General features: G+C 43.0%; 2 protein-coding genes across 3 annotated transcripts; one reads left to right on the forward strand and one right to left on the reverse strand.

The window, feature by feature from the left end:
* Positions 1 to 1,374: 1,374 nt before the first annotated feature.
* Positions 1,375 to 9,476, reverse strand: LOC109896046 (MICOS complex subunit MIC10-like). The gene is made up of 4 exons (XM_020490249.2): positions 9,345 to 9,476; positions 4,601 to 4,648; positions 1,744 to 1,853; positions 1,375 to 1,617 (listed from the first exon to the last, which is right to left on the reverse strand). Exons 1-4 carry the CDS (start codon positions 9,403 to 9,405, stop codon positions 1,609 to 1,611), a joined length of 228 nt encoding a protein of 75 aa, XP_020345838.1. The 5' UTR covers positions 9,406 to 9,476; the 3' UTR covers positions 1,375 to 1,608.
* Positions 9,477 to 10,844: 1,368 nt separating this feature from the next.
* capzb (capping actin protein of muscle Z-line subunit beta) lies at positions 10,845 to 25,577 on the forward strand. 2 transcript variants are annotated; one of them, XM_020490228.2, is made up of 9 exons: positions 10,886 to 11,099; positions 17,482 to 17,571; positions 18,977 to 19,098; positions 19,298 to 19,411; positions 19,705 to 19,963; positions 21,268 to 21,333; positions 21,574 to 21,650; positions 22,744 to 22,845; positions 24,486 to 25,577. In XM_020490228.2, the coding sequence occupies exons 1-8, from the start codon at positions 11,097 to 11,099 to the stop codon at positions 22,835 to 22,837; spliced, it is 825 nt and encodes a 274-aa protein (XP_020345817.1). In that variant the 5' UTR covers positions 10,886 to 11,096; the 3' UTR covers positions 22,838 to 22,845; positions 24,486 to 25,577. The 2 variants fall into 2 exon arrangements, with proteins under 2 accessions (XP_020345826.1, XP_020345817.1); XM_020490237.2 differs by lacking the exon at positions 22,744 to 22,845 and having other exon boundaries at positions 10,845 to 11,099.
* Positions 25,578 to 26,403: the final 826 nt, after the last annotated feature.

Raw genomic sequence — 26,403 nt, forward strand, 5'->3', positions numbered from 1 at the left:
AACAGCCCCAAAACATCATTGCTCTAGAGGAGATCTGCATGGAGGAATGGGCCAAAATACCAGCAACAGTGTGTGAATACCTTGTGAAGACTTACAGAAAACGTTTGACCTCTGTCATTGCCAACAAAGGGTATATAACAAAGTATTGAGATAAACTTTTGTTATTGACCAAATACTTATTTTCCACCATAATTTGCAAATAAATTCATAAAAAATCCTACAATGTGATTTTCTGGATTTGTTTTCTCATTTAGTCTGTCGTAGTTGAAGTGTACCTATGATGAAAATTACAGGCCTCTCATCTTTTTAAGTGGGAGAACTTGCACAATTGGTGGCTGACTAAATACTTTTTTGCCCCACTGTACACACACACACCACTGTTGAAGATTGTACTGTATCTACTATGGAGAGAGATACATGTGAATGTAATTTTGAAATGTATTCTGTTCGCAAATAAGTGTTTGAGATTATATATGTGGGGCTGGTCATATCTGGATGTGTGCTGTAAGAAATGTGTATAGTTTAAGCCTATGAGTGAGCATGTGAGTTTCAGTACATATGCGTATGAACATGTGTTTAAATATGTGCCTTGAAGTGAAAGTGTGAGTGTGTTCAGACGTGCACGGAGCGGAACTCACCTGTTAGTAATAAGGGCTGAGCTTCAGTCCAGAACTGGCATTCCAGAACATTCCACAAATTCTGCTGCACCAGGGGGCTGGACAAACACACTCCCAAAACATACTCCCAGACACAATCAGTACTGCCAATGAACACACAGACAGAGGATTGCTCACAAACGACACACAAGCTAACATGATCCTTTCTCCGTGCACCACCTACACAATCACTGCCAACACACACAGGTACTCTGCCATTGTCCTGCTCCTAAACACTCCCAGATGAAGACAGTCTGCATGGTGTAGCTGTACCTGGAACAAAGTATTGCAATCCTTCTTACCAGCGCAACATGTAACATGTCCTACAGTTCCTCCGCTTAAACGATTCATCTTAGTGATAGGTAGCAATATACAGTGTCGTATTGGTAGATGGTAGTAATACAGATAGGTGGTAAATGCAAAGTGTGGGGGAAACTGAGCCCATCTTCACCTGTCACTAAACATTTATCTAACCTCTCTCTGTACATTTAGGAATATCTTTGTTCCACACCCTCCCTCTCCATCATCCAGATTTTATCCATGGCTTCATTTTCTTTAGCTCTCATTTTTCCCTGCTCCCCCTCTTTCCTTGAGGGCTGCAGCAGGACAGCAGGAGTTTAACTCTCCTACTCATTCACACACAAAATACTGTCATTCTTCTTTTCCCTCCCGCTCTCTAACACACAAAGCTTGCCAAACTCATTTCAAAATAGACATGTTCTTTGTTAGCATTCAAACTTTATTCACACCGATACAAGACAAAAGTAAATCAGGAATAATATTCTGTCAAATGATTCATTACTTATATACACACAAATACACGACTGCCCTGTGAGACTCACACAGTAATTACATTGGGTGGCAGAGAGACAAGCAGCTAAATAAAATAAGAACAAGCAGAAAAATAATGAGGACGAGACAACTTCTACATCAGCCAACTCTCCTCAGTCTTCTACTGTTCCTGAAAGAGATTAAATAGAACAGTCATTTTATTATGTGCAATTATTGTTGAGGGAAAAAAAGATGGAATACTGTGTTTCAACCTTAATGGCAACGACCTTGGTCATGACGTGTTGGATTTGCTCACCTTTACCCTGTGACCATGGAGCTGGTAAGGTGACCTGAAGTCCTGCTGGCAGTTGGAGTAGCCCATGCCCAGCCCCACACCTGAACCAAATGCCACCGGCCAAGTGCGCCCTAGAGATGAGACAGACAATTCACTTATATGAAACAAACAATAACTCCCACAAAGATCAAATCAAATTTATTTGTCACATACACATGGTTAGCAGATGTTAATGCGAGCGTAGCGAAATGCTTGTGCTTCTAGTTCCGACAATGCAGTAATAACGAACAAGTAATCTAACTAACAATTCCAAAAAAACTACTGTCTTATACACAGTGTAAGGGGATAAAGAATATGTACATAAGGATATATGAATGAGTGATGGTACAGAGCAGCATAGGCAAGATACAGTAGATGATATCGAGTACAGTATATACATATGAGATGAGTATGTAAACCAAGTGGCATAGTTAAAGTGGCTAGTGATACATGTATTACATAAGGATGCAGTCGATGATATAGAGTACAGTATCTACGTATGCATATGAGATGAATAATGTAGGGTAAGTAACATTATATAAGGTAGCATTGTTTAAAGTGGCTAGTGATATATTTACATCATTTCCCATCAATTCCCATGATTAAAGTGGCTGGAGTAGAGTCAGTGGCATTGACAGTGTGTTGGCAGTAGCCACTCAATGTTAGTGGTGGCTGTTTAACAGTCTGATGGCCTTGAGATAGACGCTGTTTTTCAGTCTCTCGGTCCCAGCTTTGATGCACCTGTACTGACCTCGCCTTCTGGATGACAGCGGGGTGAACAGGCAGTGGCTCGGGTGGTTGATGTCCTTGATGATCTTTATGGCCTTCCTGTAGCATCGGGTGGTGTAGGTGTCCTGGAGGGCAGGTAGTTTGCCCCCGGTGATGCGTTGTGCAGACCTCACTACCCTCTGGAGAGCCTTACGGTTGAGGGCGGTGCAGTTGCCATACTAGGCGGTGATACCGCCCGCCAGGATGCTCTCGATTGTGCATCTGTAGAAGTTTGTGAGTGCTTTTGGTGACAAGCCGAATTTCTTCAGCCTCCTGAGGTTGAAGAGGCGCTGCTGCGCCTTCTTCACGATGCTGTCTGTGTGAGTGGACCAATTCAGTTTGTCTGTGATGTGTATGCCGAGGAACTTAAAACTTGCTACCCTCTCCACTACTGTTCCATCGATGTGGATGGGGGGGGTGTTCCCTCTGCGGTTTCCTGAAGTCCACAATCATCTCCTTAGTTTTGTTGACGTTGAGTGTGAGGTTATTTTCCTGACACCACACTCAGAGGGCCCTCACCTCCTCCCTGTAGGCCGTCTCGTCGTTGTTGGTAATCAAGCCTACCACTGTTGTGTCGTCCGCAAACTTGATGATTGAGTTGGAGGCGTGCGTGGCCACGCAGTCGTGGGTGAACAGGGAGTACAGGAGAGGGCTCAGAACGCACCCTTGTGGGGCCCCAATGTTGAGGATCAGCGGGGAGGAGATGTTGTTGCCTACCCTCACCACCTGGGGGCGGCCCGTCAGGAAGTCCAGTACCCAGTTGCACAGGGCGGGGTCGAGACCCAGGGTCTCGAGCTTGATGACGAGCTTGGAGGGTACTATGGTGTTGAATGCCGAGCTGTAGTCGATGAACAGCATTCTCACATAGGTATTCCTCTTGTCCAGATGGGTTAGGGCAGTGTGCAGTGTGGTTGAGATTGCATCGTCTGTGGACCTATTTGGGCGGTAAGCAAATTGGAGTGGGTCAAGGGTGTCAGGTAGGGTGGAGGTGATATGGTCCTTGACTAGTCTCTCAAAGCACTTCATGATGACGGATGTGAGTGCTACGGGGCGGTAGTCGTTTAGCTCAGTTACCTTAGCTTTCTTGGGAACAGGAACAATGGTGGCCCTCTTGAAGCATGTGGGAACAGCAGACTGGTATAGGGATTGGTTGAATATGTCCGTAAACACACCGGCCAGCTGGTCTGCGCATGCTCTGAGGGCGCGGCTGGGGATGCCGTCTGGGCCTGCAGCCTTGCGAGGGTTAACACGTTTAAATGTCTTACTCACTTCGGCTGCAGTGAAGGAGAGACCGCATGTTTTCGTTGCAGGCCGTGTCAGTGGCACTGTATTGTCCTCAAAGCGGGCAAAAAAGTTGTTTAGTCTGCCTGGGAGCAAGACATCCTGGTCCGTGACTGGGCTGGGTTTCTTCCTGTAGTCCGTGATTGACTGTAGACCCTGCCACATGCCTCTTGTGTCTGAGCCGTTGAATTGAGATTCTACTTTGTCTCTGTACTGGCGCTTAGCTTGTTTGATAGCCTTGCGGAGGGAATAGCTGCGCTGTTTGTATTCAGTCATGTTACCAGACACCTTGCCCTGATTAAAAGCAGTGGTTCGCGCCTTCAGTTCCACACGAATGCTGCCATCAATCCACGGTTTCTGGTTGGGGAATGTTTTAATCGTTGCTATGGGAACGACATCTTCAACGCACGTTCTAATGAACTCGCACACCGAATCAGCGTATTCGTCAATGTTGTTGGCTGACACAATACGAAACATCTCCCAGTCCACGTGATGGAAGCAGTCTTGGAGTGTGGAGTCAGCTTGGTCGGACCAGCGTTGGACAGACCTCAGCGTGGGAGCTTCTTGTTTTAGTTTCTGTCTGTAGGCAGAGATCAACAAAATGGAGTCGTGGTCAGCTTTTCCGAAAGGGGGGCGGGGCAGGGCCTTATATGCGTCGCGGAAGTTAGAGTAACAATGATCCAGGGTCTTTCCACCCCTGGATGCGCAATCGATATGCTGATAAAATTTAACACGTGGACAGCGTTATTTATTACAATTACTGTTCCCTGCTGTCTGAGACAATACTCACGTTTGAAGAAGAGGACTGAGAACACAATCCCCACGCCAAGGCCGGTCGCTAGAGAGAGACAGCGAGAGAGAGAAAGAAAGAAAAGAAAGGGGGTGAAAGGAGGTGCAAAAACCTCTCCACAGAGGAATAGAAACAAAAAAACAGGTCTGCAGCACACCCTATGATTAAGTATTGGGGTAATGCACACATACACACAGGTATGGAATTCCCTGGTGTGCTTGGAAGTTAGTCTGCTCTAATGAGGTGAGGTGAGGTGAGGGGCAACATGACCGCTGACCCCAGAGCTGGTAAACAGCACCTGTCAGCCAGACATTGTTCATTAGAGAGAGAAGCAGAGGGGGAATATGAAGAACAGCATGTGAAAGTAAACTTAAGACAAAAAATAATAATAATGAGCAAATGAGAGCAATTTTTTTTTTAATTGAGTGAGAGAGAGATGTCAAGGGGTAGGAGGAGCTAGTGCTGTAAAGGAAAGACACAAAGGGGGAGGAGAGATGAGAGGCGGAGATAAGTGAGATAGAGGGCTAGCAGTGTGATCTAGAGATCTGTGATGTTTAAGTTAGGGAGAATGAGAGTCCAGTCAGGTCATGCAGAGGGTCCAGGTGAGGTGATCTTCATGGCAGGGAGATGGACAGACAAGACACAAATAAGACACAATGATAGAGTGTAAGTGTGGACCTGAGGGGGCATTTGAGGAGATAGAATGTGTTTGTGTGCTTAGCTTCACCTCGCTGTGTGCAGCGCCCCACCCAGCTCCAAGGGCAAGCCAGCGCAGAAATAAATAAAAACAACAGTTTGGGCCCCTCCACTTCTTAATTGGATTCAGAGAGCTATGCAGCATGACCGATATGCAGTTGCCAAAGCACTCAGACACTGCTCCCTCCGTCTCAATTACACAACTTACAAATGTCAAACAAGACCACAAAAACAAAGGGACAACATCCGAGACATGTTTATTGCTGCTGATAGACAGACACATCATGCTCATCTACAACCTCTGCTGCCCCCCCCCCCCCCCCACTCTTCCTGCCCCCCCTCACTTTCCAGTCTGAACTTACTTTTCTTTTCTTTTTTCAAAGAGGTCCAATGCAGCCGTTTTTTTTAAAACCCACAATATCAAATCAGTTCTGGGTAACAATTAAATACATTACTGTGATTGTTGCTTGGACTGTCTGGGGAGGGGGAAACTGGAAACGAGTGGTTATTGGCAGAGAGGTTTGGAACGTTCTTATTGGTCTATTAAACTACTTTACCGCCTGGTGATGTCACCAGGCTGGCAAAAACTCTATCCAACCAAAACAGGGTTTGAAATTTTCAAACGGCTCTTACACTAAAAAGGGAACTATTATGTTCACAATTTCACAGTATTAGTCCAACAGCGTGGAAATATATATATTTTAAAAAACGTTTTAAAAACTTTTGACAGCAATTGGCCTTTAAGATTTACAGACAACTTCTGTCTCTTTAGCCCCACTCTCTCTCTCATTTCCTTTCCATGTCTCCTCCTCCCTCTCCCTCTCCCTGTGATTGTTGCCGAAAAGCAGTGGAGCTGGCCAAATATGAGGCCAGATCTGCAACAGATTTACTATTATGAACCTCTATACAACCACAGCTTGACTCCCTCTGTTCCTCTGATATCTTTACCTTTCCTTCCTCCTCCCCCTTTCTCTCCTGACTGTGCATCCATCATTCTTCTCTTCTGTTGTTCCCCTCTTACTGTGCAGCAGCTTTCCTGTCTGTCCTGATAGGCTGGCTATTACAGGCTCCCTGCTGGGGGCAACGTGATTTCACAACCTTTGGCCTCTTTACACCGTAAGTGTAGATTATTGTAAACCCAGCTGTTGTCAACCCACATACCTTTTCGGGGAATACAGTAAATCTAAAAACAAGGAAAATATTACGTTTGGCAGTCCTCATGGCTAGTTGCTCCAAAGCTAGCAAACATTCCAAAATCAAATACCTCTGTAAGAAAGATGATCATTCAAATCACTCTTTAAGCAAAACTACTTACATAGACAATTTCCCCAAATATTTGTACGGGTGCAGGAATATCATTGGTTCCAGATCAGAATGTTGTGTGTCATGTTCTTAGACAATATTCCTTTATTATGGATATTAGACACCACCTTCACACTGCATTGTTGACATTGTGTGATCACCTTTATGTTGTCTCAGAGATCAATTGGTAAACTCTGATTTACCAATGCAATGGCACTTATAAATGTAGATCCTTCAAACACCCCCAAACAGGGATACAGATCCCAATCAAAGGTGTTATCACATGCTCCACTAAGGCAGTTATTTATCTTATAACTTGTCCTTGCAGTAAAAATTACGTGGGTAAAACAAAGGGCGAATTAAAAGTATGAATCTCGGAGCATATTAGCACCATTAGGTGCAAAAACTCGACTTACCAGTTGCGGCCCACTTTTTGGAAGCGAACCACTCGATTTCGTCCCTACGTTATATCGGCATCGAACATGTCACCCTCCCTAGGAGAGGATGTGACCTCAACAATTTATTGTTAAACGAGAAGCTGCCTGGATCTTTAATTTAAAGACCCGTGCTCCCTTCGGTCTCAACGTAGACTTTGATCTGAAGACATTCTTGTGATTTTGCTATTGAAAATGTTTGTAGGCCTGTGTACCCAAATTGTATCTATGATCATATTGCTATCCATTCATGTTTTTGGTATGTTATTTTTATCTAACAAAGCCTCCTTCACTCACGCCGCCAAACTTAGCCTGGTAAAACTTACTATCCTACCTATCCGCGACTTCGGCGATGTCATCTACAAAATAGCTTCCAATACTCTACTATGCAAACTGGATGCAGTCTATCACAGTGCCATCCGTTTTGTTACCAAAGGCCCTTACACCACCCACCACTGCGACCTGTATGCCCTAGCCGGCTGGCCCTCGCTACACATTCAGCCACACCCACTGGCTCCAGGTCATCCACAAGTCTATGCTAGGTAAAGCTCCGCCTTATCTCAGCTCACAATAACAACACCCACCCGTAGCACGCACTCCAGCAGGTATATCTCACTGGTCAACCCCAAAGCCAACATCTCCTTTGGCCACCTTTCCTTCCAGTTCTCTGCTGCCAGTGACTGGAACGAATTGCAAAAATCACTGAAGCTGGAGACTTATATTTCCCTCACTAACTTTAAACATCAGCTATCTGAGCAGCTAACCGATCGCTGCAGCTGTACATAGTCCATCTGTAAATAGCCCACCCAATCTACCTACCTCATCCCCATATTGTTTTCATTAACTTTGCTGCTCTTTTGCACACCAGTATCTCTACTTGCACATCATCATCTGCTCATCTATCACTCCAGTGTTAATCTGCTAAATTGTAAATACTTCGCTCCTATGGCCTATTTATTGCCTAACCTCCTCACGCCATTTGCACACACTGTATATAGACTTTCTTTTTTTCTATTGTATTGACTGTATGCTTGTTTATTCCATGTGTAACACTGTTGTTGTTTGTGTCGCACTGCTTTGCTTTAGCTTGGCCAGGTTGCAGTTATAAATGAGAACTTGTTCTGAACTAACTTACCTGGTTAAATAAAGGTGAAAAAAATTATCATCTGAGAATTAACCAATGATATCAGGCCACACCCAGCCATGATTACAGACGTGTGTGTCCTTCGACACTATATAAAACAAGTGACCCTGCAGTGTTTGTCATTATACCCTGAAGAAGACAGCTCGTCTGTCAAAACTTCGGTAATCAGGTTATAAAATTATTGCATCTGAGTTCCTAGAGTGTGCCAATCTCCTTTACATTTTTCAGGTGTTCTACTCCGCTAGCCAGCACCTCGCCTAAATTGGTGTGCATTTATTTTGCCTCTTGATCACCTTATCAAGCCCATTTAAATATTTATATGATGTGTAATGTATGCTTCCTTAACTTACTTTTAATGGAAATTGTTACAACACTTTACAGAAACGTCAGCAAAGACGGTTTTGCCCAGTTGCACTATACCGTCTTTCCCTAAACTACTTAACCATAAAGCTACTTTACTATTACAGTTGCTGGATCGTGTAGGTGATGAAACACTTTAAACATGTGTTGATAGAACATTTTAATCATGCATGTTTCAAGTTAATGTCACGTGCAGAAATTCTAAACCCAACAAATGTCACTGATGTTTTACGTAGCTATATGTCATGTCACAATGTGTAATGCAGTCCTATGCTTTGAGCATGCATTTCATGTGCATCATTACGGGAGTTTATTGGTGCAGTTAATCATATTACCCTAGAGGACTGTCATGCCAGTTTCAGTATTTCTTTGATTTTATATCAATGCAATGTAAGCAACATTTTACAGCATGTTATAGGACTAGTTACTGTCACTGAAAAGTTAACTCAAACCCGTAACTGACGGCGTGAAGGGCACAATGTGTTTCCTGGACTGGTCGCAGAATAATACAAACATATAGGACATGAGCGCGCAAATGTTTTGGTCCGTTTCTTCGACACAATTGCCTGAAATATAATGACAACAAACCAAACAAAAAAATACAAAAAAAAAGCCCTCTGTTGATGGGGCTTTTGGTTTAAATTTGTCAATGGACCTCATCGGGTAAGTTATGGCCCACACTATACGTAGACAGGTGGCCTTGCTAAACTCATGCACCTGGTCCCCGGCTTACACTGCGCATTTTTAGGTTGTACTCTGTTTGGAATCAATTTCTTAATAAATGCATTTATGAAATATCAATATTTACCTATCTTCACAGCGCTATCAGCTAAGCATCGGTCCCACTTCTGTCCGTGTTCATTTGCCATGTTTTCAGCTTCTGACTCCTCACATCTTCATAAATCGCGAGATTGAGGTCATGTGATCACCTACGTCAACAATGTTGCAGATATGTATTTTACATGGATGCATGTGATGACAAGATTTGCTCTATATGACTATTTAATTTCTGCAACATTTCAATGTTAGAAACTGTAGTGAAGTAGGTTGTGCCACTGAAATAAATATGAAATGCAATGTATGACATTGTCACACATCCACAATGTAAATCACTGCTTTCACATACTGATTTGCATCAGCTGGGATGTAGCATTCAGAAATTAAATCATCCAAATGGCCATTATTACACAGTTTTTTTTGTATTAACTAAGTCTCAAACCATGGTCATTAGGATATCCAGCGGTCAATGGTCATGTATCACTCCATTGCATAAGTTGTTAGTTGTGTATGCTTGCAATGAAATCAGTAAAGCAAACAAGCAGAATCTTTACCTGCAACCTTTGCTTAATCAGTGGACACAAAAATGTGGATAAGTGCAATAGGTGAACAAAAAGCATCTATTTGCAGCAGATATCAGTCCCATGTGTAGGCCTACCGCAAAAAAAATCTCCTTATCAATCATGGGCAGAAGAGGTGCCAGTGGGTTAGAGCGATGCACTATGCAGGCCTCTCCAACTCTGTTCCTGGAGCGCTATCCCCCTGTTGGTTTTTGCTCCAACCTCAGTTCTAACTAACCTGGTTCAGTTTATCAATCAACTAATTATTAGAATCAGGTGCACTATATTGGGGTTGGCGCGAAAACCTACAGGATGTTAAATCTCCAGGAACAGGGTTGGAGAGCCTGGTAGACTACAGTATATCTACGAGTACTTTGTTAAGGGAAGTTTTATTATGACCAAACTATGAGGAGTTCAGAGGCATTACAACAATTGATATTGGGTCAATGTCTGAGCGAAAAGACTGAACTACTGTAAAATCACCTATTTATTATCATCAATCTCAGACAAACACTAAGCCCATTTCCCATATTATAATTCACAATTGGCACATACATGCATGGTGGTTTAAATGATGTTGATACCAACAATTGCAATAGCCTAGCTGTGTTATATTTCTGCTATGTAATGTGTCACAGATCTTTTGGCGGATTGGTTGACAGTACTACAAGGTTGAGTCAGACCTAGGTTTATTCGTTAGACCACTTAGTCCTGGTGTGGTCACATACAGACTACATCAGGATATTGTACCCTTCTTACAAATAATAAAATATTCATCTTGTAGATCAGAGTATAATTATGACAAGCATGAGTAAAAGTGTTCAGTGTAGCAGCCCCGTTATCATACCTTCCCTCTATCGCCCTCTCTGTTCGTTCTGTATATAGGCTACTTTTTACCACTCACCACTCCTCTCCTCTTTCCATACTTGGCAATACCTTACTTACTCCTCTCCGATTGGCTGCTTCAGAGACCGAGTAGCGTGACCCGGATATGCAATCGCCGCTTGTTTTCTCCGTCCCCCTTCCTTCCTGTACCCCGGTTGAGGAAGTGAATTCGCTGACAAGGCTGGGTTCAGTGAGGGAGGCGAAACAACATCTATCTGGTGGGGGTAAAAACAACAATAGCATAGACGAACAAGTCGTACAAGCACAATACAACGAACGTGTAAAGCCATCGGCGAAAACATATTTGCCCTCCGAGATCGTCACCGAGCGCCGCAGACATGGTAAGGCCGCGGAGACGAGCTGGAGGAATGGGGATGGGTAGATTTTGGTGGGGCTACTAAGGGATATTAGCCAGCTACAGTAGCTAGCTGTCCTTTTATAGGAAGTGCTGTGTTGCGTTTCGAAAATGGCATAGACATACGCTACTCACAGTTAACTAAACGACCTATGATTGCTAGTCCGAATTTCATTGTTAACTAGCCAATTTGTTGAAGTTGCAGGATGTTTTGGATTGAGAAACTAGTTCAGGGATTAGAGACTAGGGTCTCGCTCTCGCCACCCCCTCCTCTTCCAGACACACACCCCATGGTTAAAATAGTACAAGCGCCGGGTTGCCTGTCGCTAAAATCGGCCTGCTCCGCCCATTCTCTCGCATGGATTGGAGGTGACACGTAAACCACAATTCATAACTTTTACTTGGCCTCAACAATGTGATTTACGTGTTAAGTGACTTTTGTTGACACCACTGTCAGTGTAACTTTGTATAACACGTTTTACACCACTTATCCACCCCACCGTTTTGCGAAATAATGTAACTAACCTTTAAATACTAATAGGAAAGAATATTCACACATCAAACATCCTTGAATTTTAAGCTTATTGTGGTGCACCTGAAGAAGGAAATTCAACCACAGTTGTCACTTGTATATCTATTTTCCAATATAGCAAAATATTTTTAAATACCTAATGGATTTAAACATTTGAAGTGATGTGTGGCTGCCCTGTCAACTAGCAATATTCACACTGTTCTTCACCTCCAACTCCACTGGAGTCAATAGTCCCCCTTTTATGAATGTCTCACACTTGGAATGAATGTCAGATACAATATTCCTATAGTGGAGAGCAGATGGCTTGTCTCCCCAGCCACCCCCTGACTTCACCTCATCCATCCTGTTGGTCCAGCCTCACCGCCGCCTCTGGAACCCTGTGGCAATTGGTCCAGTGTTTACACAAGACCGGGCCGTTGGTAAACACAGTGTCAGGGAGCGCAGGTGTCGGCTGAACAAGACTATTTCATCTGCCCAGAACAGCCTAGATAGAAACCAAAAGTGTGAGAGAGGGCATGCAGTACATGATCTGAAAAGCTTGGCTGTGTTCGGGAGAAAGCAGACTGAAGTTTGTTTAGGGAAAGAATGATTATGGGTGTGTGATTCTCCTATAGCCAGCTGCTCTTATCTGGCTTGTAGTCTCTACCTTGGTTTCATCTGATGACTTGGTATTGATTCAAAGACATTGAGTTGGTATTTTATCAAATTTATCTGTATTGTATATTGGAATCTCTCAGTTGGTGTGTTTTGTTTATGATAATGACAGTAGGAGACTTTGGATTGGTGGTCTCTACAGACAAACTGAGATATTGCCTAATCTTTACATCTTTCAAGAATGTGTTTCCTGCGCTAGATAGTATTTTTCAGTACTTACTAGATTTCTTGACTTTCATTATAATATGACTATAGTCGGAACTGCATTAGTGCAGATTTGATGAGTGCGACTTGACTTGCTTCAGACACCTGCATTCCTCGGTTGAGTTCATACATACACAACAATCCCATGTCATTGACCATTGAATTTTATTAGGTGGGAATCAAGGAATATTCATGGACTTGACTTTCCAGGTAGATGATCATATTTGTTTTGAATGAAATGGAAGTATTTTACAGTATAACTTCAATACAGCACAGAGATCATCTTGCCTGGTTACCCATCCACAACGCTGCGACCAAACGCCTTGCCCACTAACATATTGTCTCCACAATGAGTCGGGATTCTCTCTCCTTCCTGACAGCTTATCAAATGTGAACACATACAAACCATTCTGGTGGGTGTTTTGTACAATGCCCCTCACTTTGACATCAGGCTCGGACTGAATGTATGTAACTAGTCGTGATACAGTTACATATCGGGATATTATTTTTGCGCTAGTTGGCTGTACCTGCACCAAAACAGTATTTTTCCCTCATAGCTTGTTCTCCATATTATTTTTAAATAGGGAGCCAATTTGTTTACTGCACTTTTATTTCCATGACTGATCAAAACTGGTTTTCTCATGGCTCTCTCTTGTCCCTCTGCAGCAGACATATAGTGAGCAATATGTTTGGAATATCGAAATCACAATATTGAGTAGCATGCATATTGAATTGCAATACATATTGTATTGGCACCAAAGTATTGTGAGTTCCCTAATAACTAGTGATAGAGCAGTGGAATTAAATTCAGTATGAGTTGTCAGGCAATAGATCACCTCACAGACAAAAAAAGTATCTGAAATGTTACTCTTGTTGCACAGCAGCGAGCTTCACTTACACAAAATTCTCAGATTACACTGCCTTGGGTTGCTGAAAAGATTCAATTTAAAGCAGAAGTCATCGGTCAATCAGTGCTATTATATAGACAGTTTAGCTCGCTTCATGATGCCTGGGGGCCCAGAACATAATGTCATTAAAAATAATAATCCTTCATCAGTCAAAGCACTTTGATTAATTTCCGTAATACAAAGATTAACTTTGTTTTCACAAATGTATTGCTGAAGCGCAACATTTTTATGGACCCTCTCTGGCCTGCAGCTCCTTATCTCCTTGCCAAATCTCCTGTACATTTCTCAGTGGTTTCATGTTGTGGCTGGCCTGCCCTCCACGCTAATGTTCTGCTGCTCACCGCATAGTTCAGTGAGAGAAGAACACCATCCGGGAAGACTCTGCTATGTGGCCTTGTCTGCTAGCTCAGATTCTCCCTATTACCCACAATCCCCTCTGTGCCCCTGCTAGATCTCCTCAGTAAGTGAACAGACAGGGAGCTCGTGGAGAGACCGACTGATGCCATGACTCAATCCATATTCATCCATTCTGAAGTTCAGTTCAATCACATTCATTTATATGGGCTTGTCTGACAAAGTCGAACAGGCCTGTATTATAAAAGACAAGCCTGAGCCCTGAGGTGTTCGATCTAGAGTTTGACCGATTATGATTTTTCAACGCCGATACCGATTATTGGAGGACCAAAAAAGCCGATACCGATTAATCTGCCGTTTTTTTTGCTTTGTTTTTGTTGTTGTAATAATGACAATTACAACAAACTGAATGAACACTTATTTTAACTTAATATAATTACATCAATAAAATTAATTTCAAGTAAATAATGAAACATGTTCAATTTGGTTTAAATAATGCAAAAACAAAGTGTTGGAGAAGAAAGTAAAAGTGCAATATGTGCTATGTAAGAAAGCTAATGTTTCAGTTCCTTGCTCAGAACATGAGAACATATGAAAGCTGGTGGTTCCTTTTAACATGAGTCTTCAATATTCCCAGGTAAGAAATTTTAGGTTGTAGTTATTATAGGAATTCTAGGACTATTTCTCTCTATACCATTTGTATTTCATCAACCTTTGACTATTAGATGTTCTTATAGGCACTTTAGTATTGCCAGTGCAACAGTATAGCTTCCGTCCCTCTACTAGAAGAACAACTACTAGAAGGCTCAGAGCGAGTGACGTTATTAGCGTGCGCTAACTAGCTAGCCATTTCACTTCGGTTACACCAGCCTCATCTCGGGAGTTGATAGGCTTGAAGTCATAAACGGCACAATGCTTGACGCACAATGAAGAGCTGCTGGCAAAACGCACGAAAGTGCTGTTTGAATGAATGTTTACGCGCCTGCTTCTGCCTACCACCGCTCAGTCAGATACTTAGATACTTGTATGCTTGTATGCTCAGTCAGATTATATGCAACGCAGGACACACTAGATAACATCTGGTAATATCATCAACCATGTGTAGTTAACTAGTGATTATGATTGTTTTTTATAAGATAAGTTTAATGCTAGCTAGCAACTTACCTTGGCTTACTGCATTCGCGTAACAGGCAGTCTCTTTGTGCAGTGCAATGAGAGAGAGGCAGGTCGTTATTGCGTTGCACTAGTTAACTGTAAGGATGCAGGATTGGATCCCCCGAGCCGACAAGGTGAAAATCTGTCGTTCTGCCCCTGAACGAGGCAGTTAACCCACCGTTCCTAGGCCGTTATTGAAAATAAGAATGTGTTCTTAACTGACTTGCCTAGTTAATTCAAGGTCAAAAAAAAAAAGAGCCCAAAAATACCTATTTTTCCGATTGTTATGAAAACTTGAAATCTGCCCCAATTAATCGGCCATTCCGATTAATCGGTCGACATCTAGTTAGATCAAGGAAGAACTGCCTTATGACTATCTCAATATTGGTCTCCCATGGCACATCTCTGGCCAGTTCGAAAAGACTAGGACAGAATCACTAAACCAGCCATTTAGTTATTGACAATCAACTGAGACAAATTAGACAATTTCACATTACAGTGAAAAATCCTGGCTTGTAGGAGCAGATTATTGAGTTAATGGCTACTCATTCTCCACGAATGAGTCATTTTTAAAATGAGCACTCTTTTCTTTCTTCGCAAAGGTTTGTACTTGCAGAGTTTTCTAACAGAAAAAGTAGAAAAGGCAGTGGAGTGAATTGTTCATATTTTTGTTAAGGGTTAGTAACATTTTCAGTTGCTGGAAACTTGTCTTCATTTATGAGCGCTCAAGCATTCAAAAAATGTTGACCTTTCCAGATACCATAAAATGACGGGCCTGTATCAATAACAGGATGATTCAAAGCCTTGCCTTATATGGTAACCAGTCAATCTGTCTTCCAACTACCATGGTTAGGCCTATCAATTTAAAAACAAATCTTTGACCCAGTCAAAAGGTTTTTAGTGTTTTATTTTGCCTTACAAGTAAACAAAACCAATGTTTTTATCCAAGGCCCAGTTGTGGTTTTAGACGCTCCCTAAAGGAATCTGCCATGGGGCGTGAACTTGTTGTGACCCACCAATGAGTCCAGGCCAATGATTTATATATACACTAGATTACATACTGGATGCTATTTTGAAGCCGTCTTGCCACTCCCCCACCATAGTCATAAAAAAAAATAGGAAGTTATAGAAATGCATTTACTAATGTCTACATTTTGTTTTTGGGCATGTTTATTATATTTAACACCTTAATGCATACTTTTATTATATTATGTGAGCTAAACATGAAATACTGTAGAATTCCATTCATTCCTATGGAGGATTGCTTTTCTGAGGAGTGCTAATATGGCTGACCGGTAGCTTCAAAGCCTCTCCATGGCCAAAACATAGCATCAACAGACAGGGTTTATATACATCATTGGTCCAGACCAACTGCAGTTAGGCCCAGACCTAGTGTTGGCTACTAGATGGGCTTGTCACATGAACAACTAGGCTATTTGGGGGCAAATCCAGAACTTTGTCTCATGCCAGTTAGTTTTGCTTTGATAAAGTCTCATGACTGAAACCATAAGCAGCTAGCTCCATGACTTTTGTAATCTCAGGATGTGTAGAGTTGAGTGGTATCCGGATTTTCATATCGTCATACCGTCCTGGGGCGTGAACTTGTTGTGACCCACCAATGAGTCCAGCCCAATGATTTATATATACACTAGATGACATCCTGGATGCTGTTTTGAAGCGACCGTGCCGGCCATATGCATAGTTTTTGCAAAAAAGACCTGGCTTTTAAATTGTAAGCTCATTTAGCCTACTTGTGGCTTCCAGAATCTTGTCAATACACAGCTGGAATCACCTGCTCCTGCTTTCTCCAGTTGTGCTATTTACAAACATGTGACTGGCTAAACTTTTCTGTGGAAGTACGGTAAGCTTCATAATGGGACAGGTGAAATGAAGAACGCAATCTGCTTTATATTCTAACATATTGCACAAGTTGACTGCAGGTATTTACTTAAAAAGTAGCTACAAATATTAAAATGTTTAGAAAAAATATTTCCAAATTCTCCTCAATACATACGGTTTACCGCCTAAGTGAGTGTATGGCTATGTTTGCCAGGGTTTGAATGTTCTCTACATAGCCTAGTCACTGCCTGGCTTGGCTTGGCTCGCCCCTGTCCTATCACTGTAAGAAGGTAACATGCATCCATCAATGGCTGCCCCCTCTGTCTGCTGGAGCTGTGTGAGAGGCTGGGAGCTTTGTTTGCTCTGTTCAATTCAATCTATTTTAGTTGATTCAATTCAGACAGTGATAGTGATGCATTTGAGCATTTTTAAAAGTCAATTTAATCTCAGAAGAGGAATGAAACTGTACTGTTAAAACAGCTAGCCTGTTATGTTCCATGACCTGCCTAAACTGTTGAGAATTTTTGTGCAGGGGTGAACTTGGCAAGGTTAAAATTGGCTTCCAATCAATGTAAAATGAAGAGTGAAACACACATTTTCTCTTGTGAAATGGACAAAAAATGTAAAGTACAACTTGCTTTTAGACTTTCTTTTGCAGAACTAGGCCTATGCATATTGTGTGTAGGAATGTGTATCAAAAGCTGACTCATTGTTTATTTCAGAATGACCAGCAGCTGGATTGTGCTCTGGACCTGATGAGGCGTCTGCCTCCCCAGCAGATCGAGAAGAACCTCAGTGACCTCATCGACTTGGTGAGTTGCCGGTAGACGACAACCAATCACAGTCCTATACACAGCCCGGACTGTGCTTGAAATCTCCCATAGTGCAACCAGACCTGAGACATTAACCTGAATTGGACATAAATCAAACCACACTTTCTCCAGTGATCGTTCTCCACTTTTTTTATGGTCAGTCTGCTCCTCTTCCTTCCTTCTCCCCTTTGACACCTCTCTCCCCTGGGCACCAGCACTCTCCTTGACCGCCTCAGCCCGCTCCTATGTAGCTAGTTGTTAGCGGTCATTAGAAAAGCTGTCAATCACTCTACATGGGCCCATTTAGCCCCCGCCCTCTCCTTACACTCACTCCTGATGGTTGGGAATCCAATGAGCTCACTTCCCATGTCCTCCACTTGCACTACCCTTTCCCCCTCTCTACTCTTCTGTCCCCCCAACCCACTCTATTTCCTCTGTAATTCTACTGTCGACCCCCGTCTCCCCCTTCTGTCTGTCCCTGTTCCCCCTCTGTGTGTCTGGTGGTTGCCAGGTGTGTGGGGCTGTGTCCAGGGAACAGAGAAGGCATTGTGTCTGTGTGTTCTGATTAAGGAGTGGGTAGGAGGGGGGGGGGTCCATGTCACTCTGAGAAGTTATTTGTACCCCTTTATCCCCTGAGACCCATTGATATCCCTTCAAATTCTTTCCCTCCTCTCCCTCCCTCTGTCATTTCCCACTTAGCAAGGAGGCGGAATGAGGAAAAAAACAGCTTAACCTTATTTCCCTCTCATATTGATTCAAGGATATCATATGCCGGCATTCTCTTGTCTCCCCACCTCATCTGTTTCTCACGCACATTATGCCCTCTCTCTACCCCTACTGTCTAGCCCAGCATAGTTGGCAACTGTTAAAGGTGGATTGAATTGCCAAAGACAACGTTCTTTTAGTAAATTTGCTTCCTGCTACCCCCAGCACCACCACCCTAGACACACACCCTTGTAATCAGTAGTCAGACTAAATTCAAGACTCGAACTATGTGAGTCATTGCTCTATTTATCTTAAATGGGCTTTTAGTGGGTTGATGCACAAGTACAAATTGATAGGTTTCAAATCATATTAGCTGTATATGAAATCGGTTGTTCGTAAGTTACTATGCTACCTGTTTTAAATAAACTGTTGTGTGTATGAAATTGTACAGTATGCTTAAAAAATAGCTTTTTGGAAATATAGTTGAAAGTGAGAGACTTATTTTAGTAAAAGTTTTGGAGATCATTTGAATGTTTGCATGTAAGTTTGCGGGAAGCTTTGCGGGTAAGTTTCCTATTGAAAGTGTGTTTGTGTGAGCATGTAGAATACTATCGAAAGTGTGTTATTGTTACATGTCGTGAAAGCTATCGCTCTCTCTCTGTGTGTGTGTGTGTGTGTGTGTGTGTGTGTGTGTGTCCAGGTGCCCAGTCTATGTGAGGACCTGCTCTCCTCTGTGGACCAGCCTCTGAAGATCGCCCGGGACAAAGTGGTGGGCAAAGACTACCTGCTCTGTGACTACAACAGAGATGGTGACTCCTACAGGTAAGACCTGACAGCCTGCAGCTCCTCTTTTACCGCCGTCCTTTCTTTCCCACAAGACAATGTCATCAGGAACCATATATAACAATTAACAATGATTTGTTTGTCAAACATGGAAATATGACCACGCACACAAACGATACAGAGCGACATCCCTTGATTTGGATTTACTCTTGCTCATTCTTGTGTTCTTGTTTCTCAGATCCCCATGGAGTAATAAGTATGAGCCTCCCATCGACGATGGTGCAATGCCATCTGCCCGCCTGCGCAAACTAGAGGTTGAGGCCAACAATGCTTTCGACCAGTACAGAGACCTGTGAGTAACAGTAGTCCACTACTGTATCCAGCAAACCAGTACAGAGACCCGTTAATACCAGTAGGCCACTAGTGTTACCAGCAAACCAGTACAGAGACATTTGCTTATCATTCTACCATAGTAATATCATTAACACATTATAAAACGGGAAGTTGGGATCCTCAATGTTGATTGGCCAAAACAGCATTCCAACCTTTTGTATGGCAGATGATATACCACGTCTATGACGCAAAGAGAGAACCTGATAAAACCACAATGACAGTCTTATTATCCATGCCCTCTGTGTTTGTTAGGTATTTTGAGGGCGGTGTTTCCTCTGTATACCTGTGGGACTTGGATCATGGCTTCGCCGGGGTCATCCTCATCAAGAAGGCCGGAGACGGCTCCAAGAAGATCAAAGGCTGCTGGGACTCCATCCATGTGGTGGAGGTGCAGGAGAAGTCCAGCGGACGGACCGCTCACTACAAACTCACCTCCACTGTCATGCTGTGGCTTCAGACGACCAAGACCGGGTCCGGAACCATGAACCTGGGTGGCAGTCTGACAAGACAGGTACTTACACTGAACAAAAATATAAACACAACATGTAAAGTGTTGGTCCCATGTTTCATGGGTTGAAATCAAAGATCCCAGAAATGTTCCATATGCACAAAAATATTATTTCTCTCAAATATTGTGCATTAGTGAGCATTTCTCCTTTGTCAAGTCCACCTGGCCTCACAACCGCAGACCACATGTAACCACGGCAGCTCAGGACCTCCACATCCGGCTTCTTCACGGCCACCAGGACAGCTGAGGAAACTGGGTTTGCACACCCGAGAAATTTCTGCACAAACTGTCAGAAAACGTCTCTGGGAAGCTCATCTGCATGCTCGTCGTCCTCACCAGGGTCTTGACCTGACTGCAGTTTGGTTTCGTAACTGACTTCAGTGTGCAGATGCTTACCTTCGATAGCCACTGGCATTCTAGAGAAGTGTGCTCTTCACGGATGAATCCCAGTGTCAACTGTACCGGGCAGAGGACATATGGTGTTGTGTGGGAGAGTGGTTTGCTGATGTCAACATTGTGAACAGAGTGCACCATGGTGGTGGGGTTATGGTATGGGCAGGCATAAGCTACGGACAACGAACCCAATTGCATTTTTTCAATGGCAATTTGAACGTACAGATACCGTCGCAAGATTCTGAGGCTCATTGTCGTTCCATTCATATGCCGCCATCACCTCATGTTTCAGCATAATGCAAAGGCCCCACAATTCCTGGAAGCTGAAAATGTTTCTTCTTCCATGGCCTGCATACTCACCAGACATGTAACCCATTGAACAGGTTTGGGATGCTTTGGATCAAAGTGTACGACAGTGTGTTCCAGTTCCCACCAATATCCAGAAACTTCGCACAGTCATTGAAGGGGAGTGGAACAACATTCCACAGGCCACAATCAACAGCCTAATAAACTCTGCGAAGGATATTTTGCGCTGCATTAGGCAAATGGTGGTCACACCAGATACTGACTGGTTTTTTGATCCACGGCCCTATTTTTGAAAAAAGAATAATTTAGCTATCTGCGACCAACAGGTGCAGATCTGTATTCCCAGTCATGTGAAATCTGTAGATTAGGGCCTATTGAATTTTATTTCAATTGACTGATTTCCTTAAGAACTATAACTCAGTAAAATATTTGAAATTGTCGCATGTTTTTTTTTTTTTTTTCAGTCTACATACAAAAATGTGGTGGGGGGGGGGTTGTCCGCATGCTTTCCTGATCTATGTCTCTTGGTTTACTTGTTGCAACATTCTTATCTCCACTACTACTGTACTGGACTTTACAATACCCTCATCCCTATCTTTTACTTCCAGATGGAGAAAGACGAGACAGTTGGAGAGTCCTCCCCACACATTGCCAACATTGGCCGCCTGGTGGAGGTGGGCAGAACTACACCTTATGCGTGCATGCCCTTATACACTCTCACTCACTGACATATAGAGTTACGCACATGGTGGTTCACATGGATTCCTTAGCTGAAATAATTATAGAGTAAACCCATGTGAACCAAGTAATACTTAAATGTATACAGTAATACTGTGTTTAGTTACAGTAAAATGACTGCAGTATATTGATATCACAAGATTAATGTTTGTATGTGAATGACTTTGTAACCTCAGGATATGGAGAATAAGATTCGCTCCACTCTCAATGAGATCTACTTTGGGAAGACCAAGGACATCGTCAATGGCTTGAGGTATGCAGGGGCACACACACACGTCACATTGGTAGAAAGTCAGTGTGCACATTCGACATTGCAGCTACCTTTTTAAAGGCGAGTTGAGATTGACTGATCTACAAATCACCTTGTATCCTTAATAGCTAATCAATATTATTTGTAGATCAGTCAGTCTCATCATTTACCCATGATACACTAGTTTTGATCAGGTTTGGGCAACTTCGATGGGGGTGCGAACCACAATCTGAACTCATCGGAGTTGGCCCCCACTTGACAGCGGTAATAAAACATTTGATCTGAGGGCCTTCAAAAGAGGTGCTGCGGGCCACATCAGTTGCCCATCCCTGGTTTTGATACTCATCTACTGCATTTTTTGTTTGGCCTCTTTCACCCATACTCTTTTTTTAAATGTACTTTTACCCCATTTTCTCCACAATTTCGTTATATCCAATTGGTAGTTAGTCTTGTCCCATTGCTGCAACTCCCCTATGGACTCCGGAGAGGCGAAGGTCGAGAGCCATGCGTCCTCCGAAACACGACCCTGTCAAGCCGCACTGCTTCTCGACACACTGCTCGCTTAACCCAGGAGCCAGCCGCACCAATGTGTCGGGGGAAACACCGTCCAGCTGGCGACTGAAGTCAGCTTTCAGGCGCCTGGCCAGCCATGAGGAGTAGCTAGAGCGCGATGTGACAAGTAAATACTGTCCGGTCAAACCCTCCCCTAACCCGGACGATGCTGAACCAATTGTGTGCCGCCTTATGGGTCTCCCGGTCATGGCCGGCTGTGCCTTAGGCCGCTGCGCCACTCGGGAGTTCCTCCGTACTCCTTTTTTACCCATGGCTGTATCTGTTAACTGGGATTTCCCCTCTTTTTCTTCCATATTGTGTTATCTTCCCATGTTTTTCAGTTCTATAATTCCAACCCTGTTTATTTATTTCCATTTCCCCTATTCAATCCCATTTTCTTCCTGTTCTCTCTTTCATACCACTATATCTCCTCCTCCACCTCCTCCTGCTGTCCTTCCATCTCTACTCTATATTCACTTGTCCTTCATTTGTCTGCCTGTCCCTCTCCTCCTTTACCTCCTGCCCCCTCTCCACTGTGCTTTAGATCTATTGACTCTTTGCCTGATAACCAAAAGTACCGGCAGCTCCAGAAGGAGCTGTCTCAGGTCCTCACCCAGCGCCAGATCTTCATTGACTAGGGCCAGAGGTATCGTCTGGCATGGGACAACACGCTGTGTGTGTCTGTGGCATTGGAGTGTGTGTGCCTGCGCGTGAGAGAAAAAGAGAGATTGGGCAAGTAATGTAGTGGCATGGTGTGTGGTTTTGTTTGTGGTGAATGAGTGGTTTCTCAGACAGTTGCAACCCCCTGACGTTTTCTCAAGTAGTGTTTGTTGCAGCTGTTCCAACATGGAGTTGCATGAGGAAGAGCCCTAGATTAACTGACCTGTCTAAACATTTAACATTGATTGCACCTCCTCTTAACAGTGAAAGACAGTGTGAAATCCTCACAGCTTATTGTGTTTCAAAATTAATTTGCTGTTTTTCCATCTGTGTTTATCAGGCTTTCTTCAGGGTGTCCACGGGTCCTTGAAGTCTTTGTCTTGAATTAATGTATCTGATTTAAAGGCCTTAAGTCTTAAAATATATTAAATTCCGTTTTCACAGTTCTTCCAAACTGTGGTGGACATGACTACAGTGTTTCAGTTTTATATTGTGTCTCTGCTTAATTGTTGCCTCTACGAAGAACGAAATGGAACATAAAATAATACTCCAGGTGCACTTTCAAGATGTTAGAGATCTAACCACGTGCTGCTGTGTGTGCGTCATGTGCCAGTGAGAGAGAAGAGAGCACAAGGTAGCCTATACAATTTGATAAACAACACTAAGCCTGTACACCTGGTGACCTAGCGCAATGGAGTGTTGACTCTGTTTTATACAATAACAGCGCTGTATATTTGACTTTAAGGCACTTTTTCAAAGTGGTATTGATATCATTGTACTAAGCTGGTATTGAAGCCAGAATTCTGAACACTTAGATCAAACTATCTAACGATTAGCACACTGGGGTAGTCTAAACAAATGCAGATGTGCAACACCATGTTTCAGCCATCGGTAGCATAGCCACTATGGTACTACATCCCTCAGGCTGGAGGAGAATGCTCATTGCTCAAATAGCACACCTGCCTGATAATTTGATCCATGTAGGCTATTGCTTTTGGCAAAAATATTCCTTTTTGCCAAAATGGGCTCATTTCTGGAGAGGAACATTAGCAGGTGTGTGGTGCACGCAGACCTTAAATTGGTATTAAATTGCTTTCCAAGTGGCTTTAAAAAGGTGTGCTGGCTGACCTCGATCGTAAGGTGAAATGCATTTCCTCCGACACTGGTGCGGGTGGGTGTTAAGAAGCGCGGTTTGGTGGGTCATGTTTCGGCGGATGCATGACTCGACCTTCGCTTCCCGAGCCTTTTGGGCAGTTGCAGCGATGAGACAAGATCGAAAAAAGGTGGTAAAAATACCAATGATAATCTTAAATTCAACTTCATGAAACCTGCATGTACCTAGGTACCTTATTTGCTTTCTGACAAACTCACTGCTACTACATCTATTCCTGAGTTTCAAATTGACCCCTATTCCCCTTGACACTCCTGTATATCTGAAACTATTGGATAGTTTTATGGTACTTGCCTCACCTTAGCATCTGTAAGACTGATTGAAACTTTTATCATATTGCTTAGATGAAAAATAAACATTCTACAGAAGTGCTTAGGGGGTAGGTGTTGGGTTGATTTTGTAATCTATTGTATATTTAATCTGCCCCACTCACTCCTCCCTCTCTCCCCTGATAGGAGTGTTCAGACCCTGGCTGACAAATCGAAGCAGGAGGCTCTGAAGAACGACCTGATGTTGGCACTTAAACGCAAACAGCAAAGCTAGAGATGCTATTGTTATTTTTTCTGTCTTTCTCTGTCTGTTCCTCTCACACCCTCTCCAACTCTCCCGCCATATTTGTTCTGTTTGTATCTCTCCATCCATCCCTGTAGGCCTGTTTCAGTGCTGCGTCCTTGTTCATTCATGGAAAAACAAAAAAAGGAGAAAAACGCTTCAGCTTTTTCCCCATTTTTTATTTTTATTTGCACGCATTGTTTTGAGGCATCTCATTCTCTATGGAGCCATTCACCTTCTCGCTCTCTGACTTGTTATGAATATTATGATAGTATTATGACGGTTAATGATAATCTTACAGTGTGACGGCAATGTTTTTATCCCTATAGCGCTCTCACAGCTGAGTCAGTTTTGAATGAGTGACATCAGCTCTCCTATCCTCTGGTTAAGTGACAGGGCTGACGGACTGTTCTGTAGATGGAGCAGGCTGGGCATTCAAACATTACATTTTTACCAACATTTTCTTACTTGCACCCATTATATCAAAGTGTCTATGCCACCACCTTATATATCTGTATGGACATATAGCTGTCAATTTCCTGAGCGATGTATTGGAGGGAACGGAATGGGAGAGGGCGTCTCACGATATTATGTATTGTCAGGATTGGTCAACGGTTTGCTCTTTGTCCCACACTATCCTCATGCGTTGAGTCTGTGGGAGCATGGGATCTTGGGATGGCTAGATGGAGATGTAGACTGCTAAAACATGGGGATGGACTGTTAAATTCACTGTGTATACCCATGTCATTAACCCCCCCCCCCCCTACACTGTGTATAACATGACGATTTGCATCCCTCTGTCCCTCCCTCTCTCTTTCTCTCTTTCACCCTTGTCTATGTTGGGGTTCACAGTTTGTCTTTTTGCGTCTTGACAGAAGCTTTTGACAGTTTCTGTTTTGGGGGGAATCTTTTGTTGTATTTTGTTTTAATTTTGTAAAGCTTATGATTCATATTGTATTAGAGCCTCCAACAACAATAAAAACAGTAAAAAGCTATCTTTATTGTAATTTTTGCTGTTCTGCATGTCCATCACTCACATGGATGAAATGTTTTACTTCAGAGTGGTTTTAGGTCATCTAAAGATTATCATTTTAATAAACCTGTTTATAGAGAACCGATGTGGACACTGAGGTTACTGTGCTTTTACAGTACTGGTCAGCTTCTTATTAGTGACACCAGGACTCATTGGGCACAGGAGTTCAGCTCCACACACTGCATGGGTGATTTTCACTCGCATCAATAAATGTAGGAATACATTTCTCATCTCCTCTGGAACTAGACCTTTGTGTGCCTTCTAAATGTGCACTTGTGCAGTCTCCTCAGGTACCTTTGACCATATGTGGATTTAAGTGCACATTGTAAACTGAACATCATTTCACATTGATATGTGGCTGAATTAAGATTATTGTATCAAGACTGTTGAATGACTATGGCAGGATCACTGTAAAATACATCTGTGGATTTATCTTAAGCTGAGTTGCAGTCTAACCTCATTCCCAGTCTCAATTGCTACCGAAATAGCTGGCTGGTAGATGTGATTAGTTGCAATCTGATTGCTGTCTGCAGTAATGCAAATGTACCAGCAGGTGGTAGGAAAATGTAGTAAATGTTGCTCACTCTCTTTCTGTGCCCCGGGGATGAGAACTGAAAGACCCTCACAAGTTTAGGCTTATTTCTGTGTTTAAATAGTGAGAGCGTTTGTGAAAGCATAAGGAAAACGTTTTTGCATTATAGGAAGTCTTAGCAATCCATGTACTGCAAAAACACTCAAAGGGGACTAGGAGGCCAGTCATCTCTTTCTTTACAGCTCAGTGTGGCTCC

This window comes from Oncorhynchus kisutch, linkage group LG1 (genome assembly GCF_002021735.2).
Source record: "Oncorhynchus kisutch isolate 150728-3 linkage group LG1, Okis_V2, whole genome shotgun sequence".
NCBI classification, from domain to species: domain Eukaryota; kingdom Metazoa; phylum Chordata; class Actinopteri; order Salmoniformes; family Salmonidae; genus Oncorhynchus; species Oncorhynchus kisutch.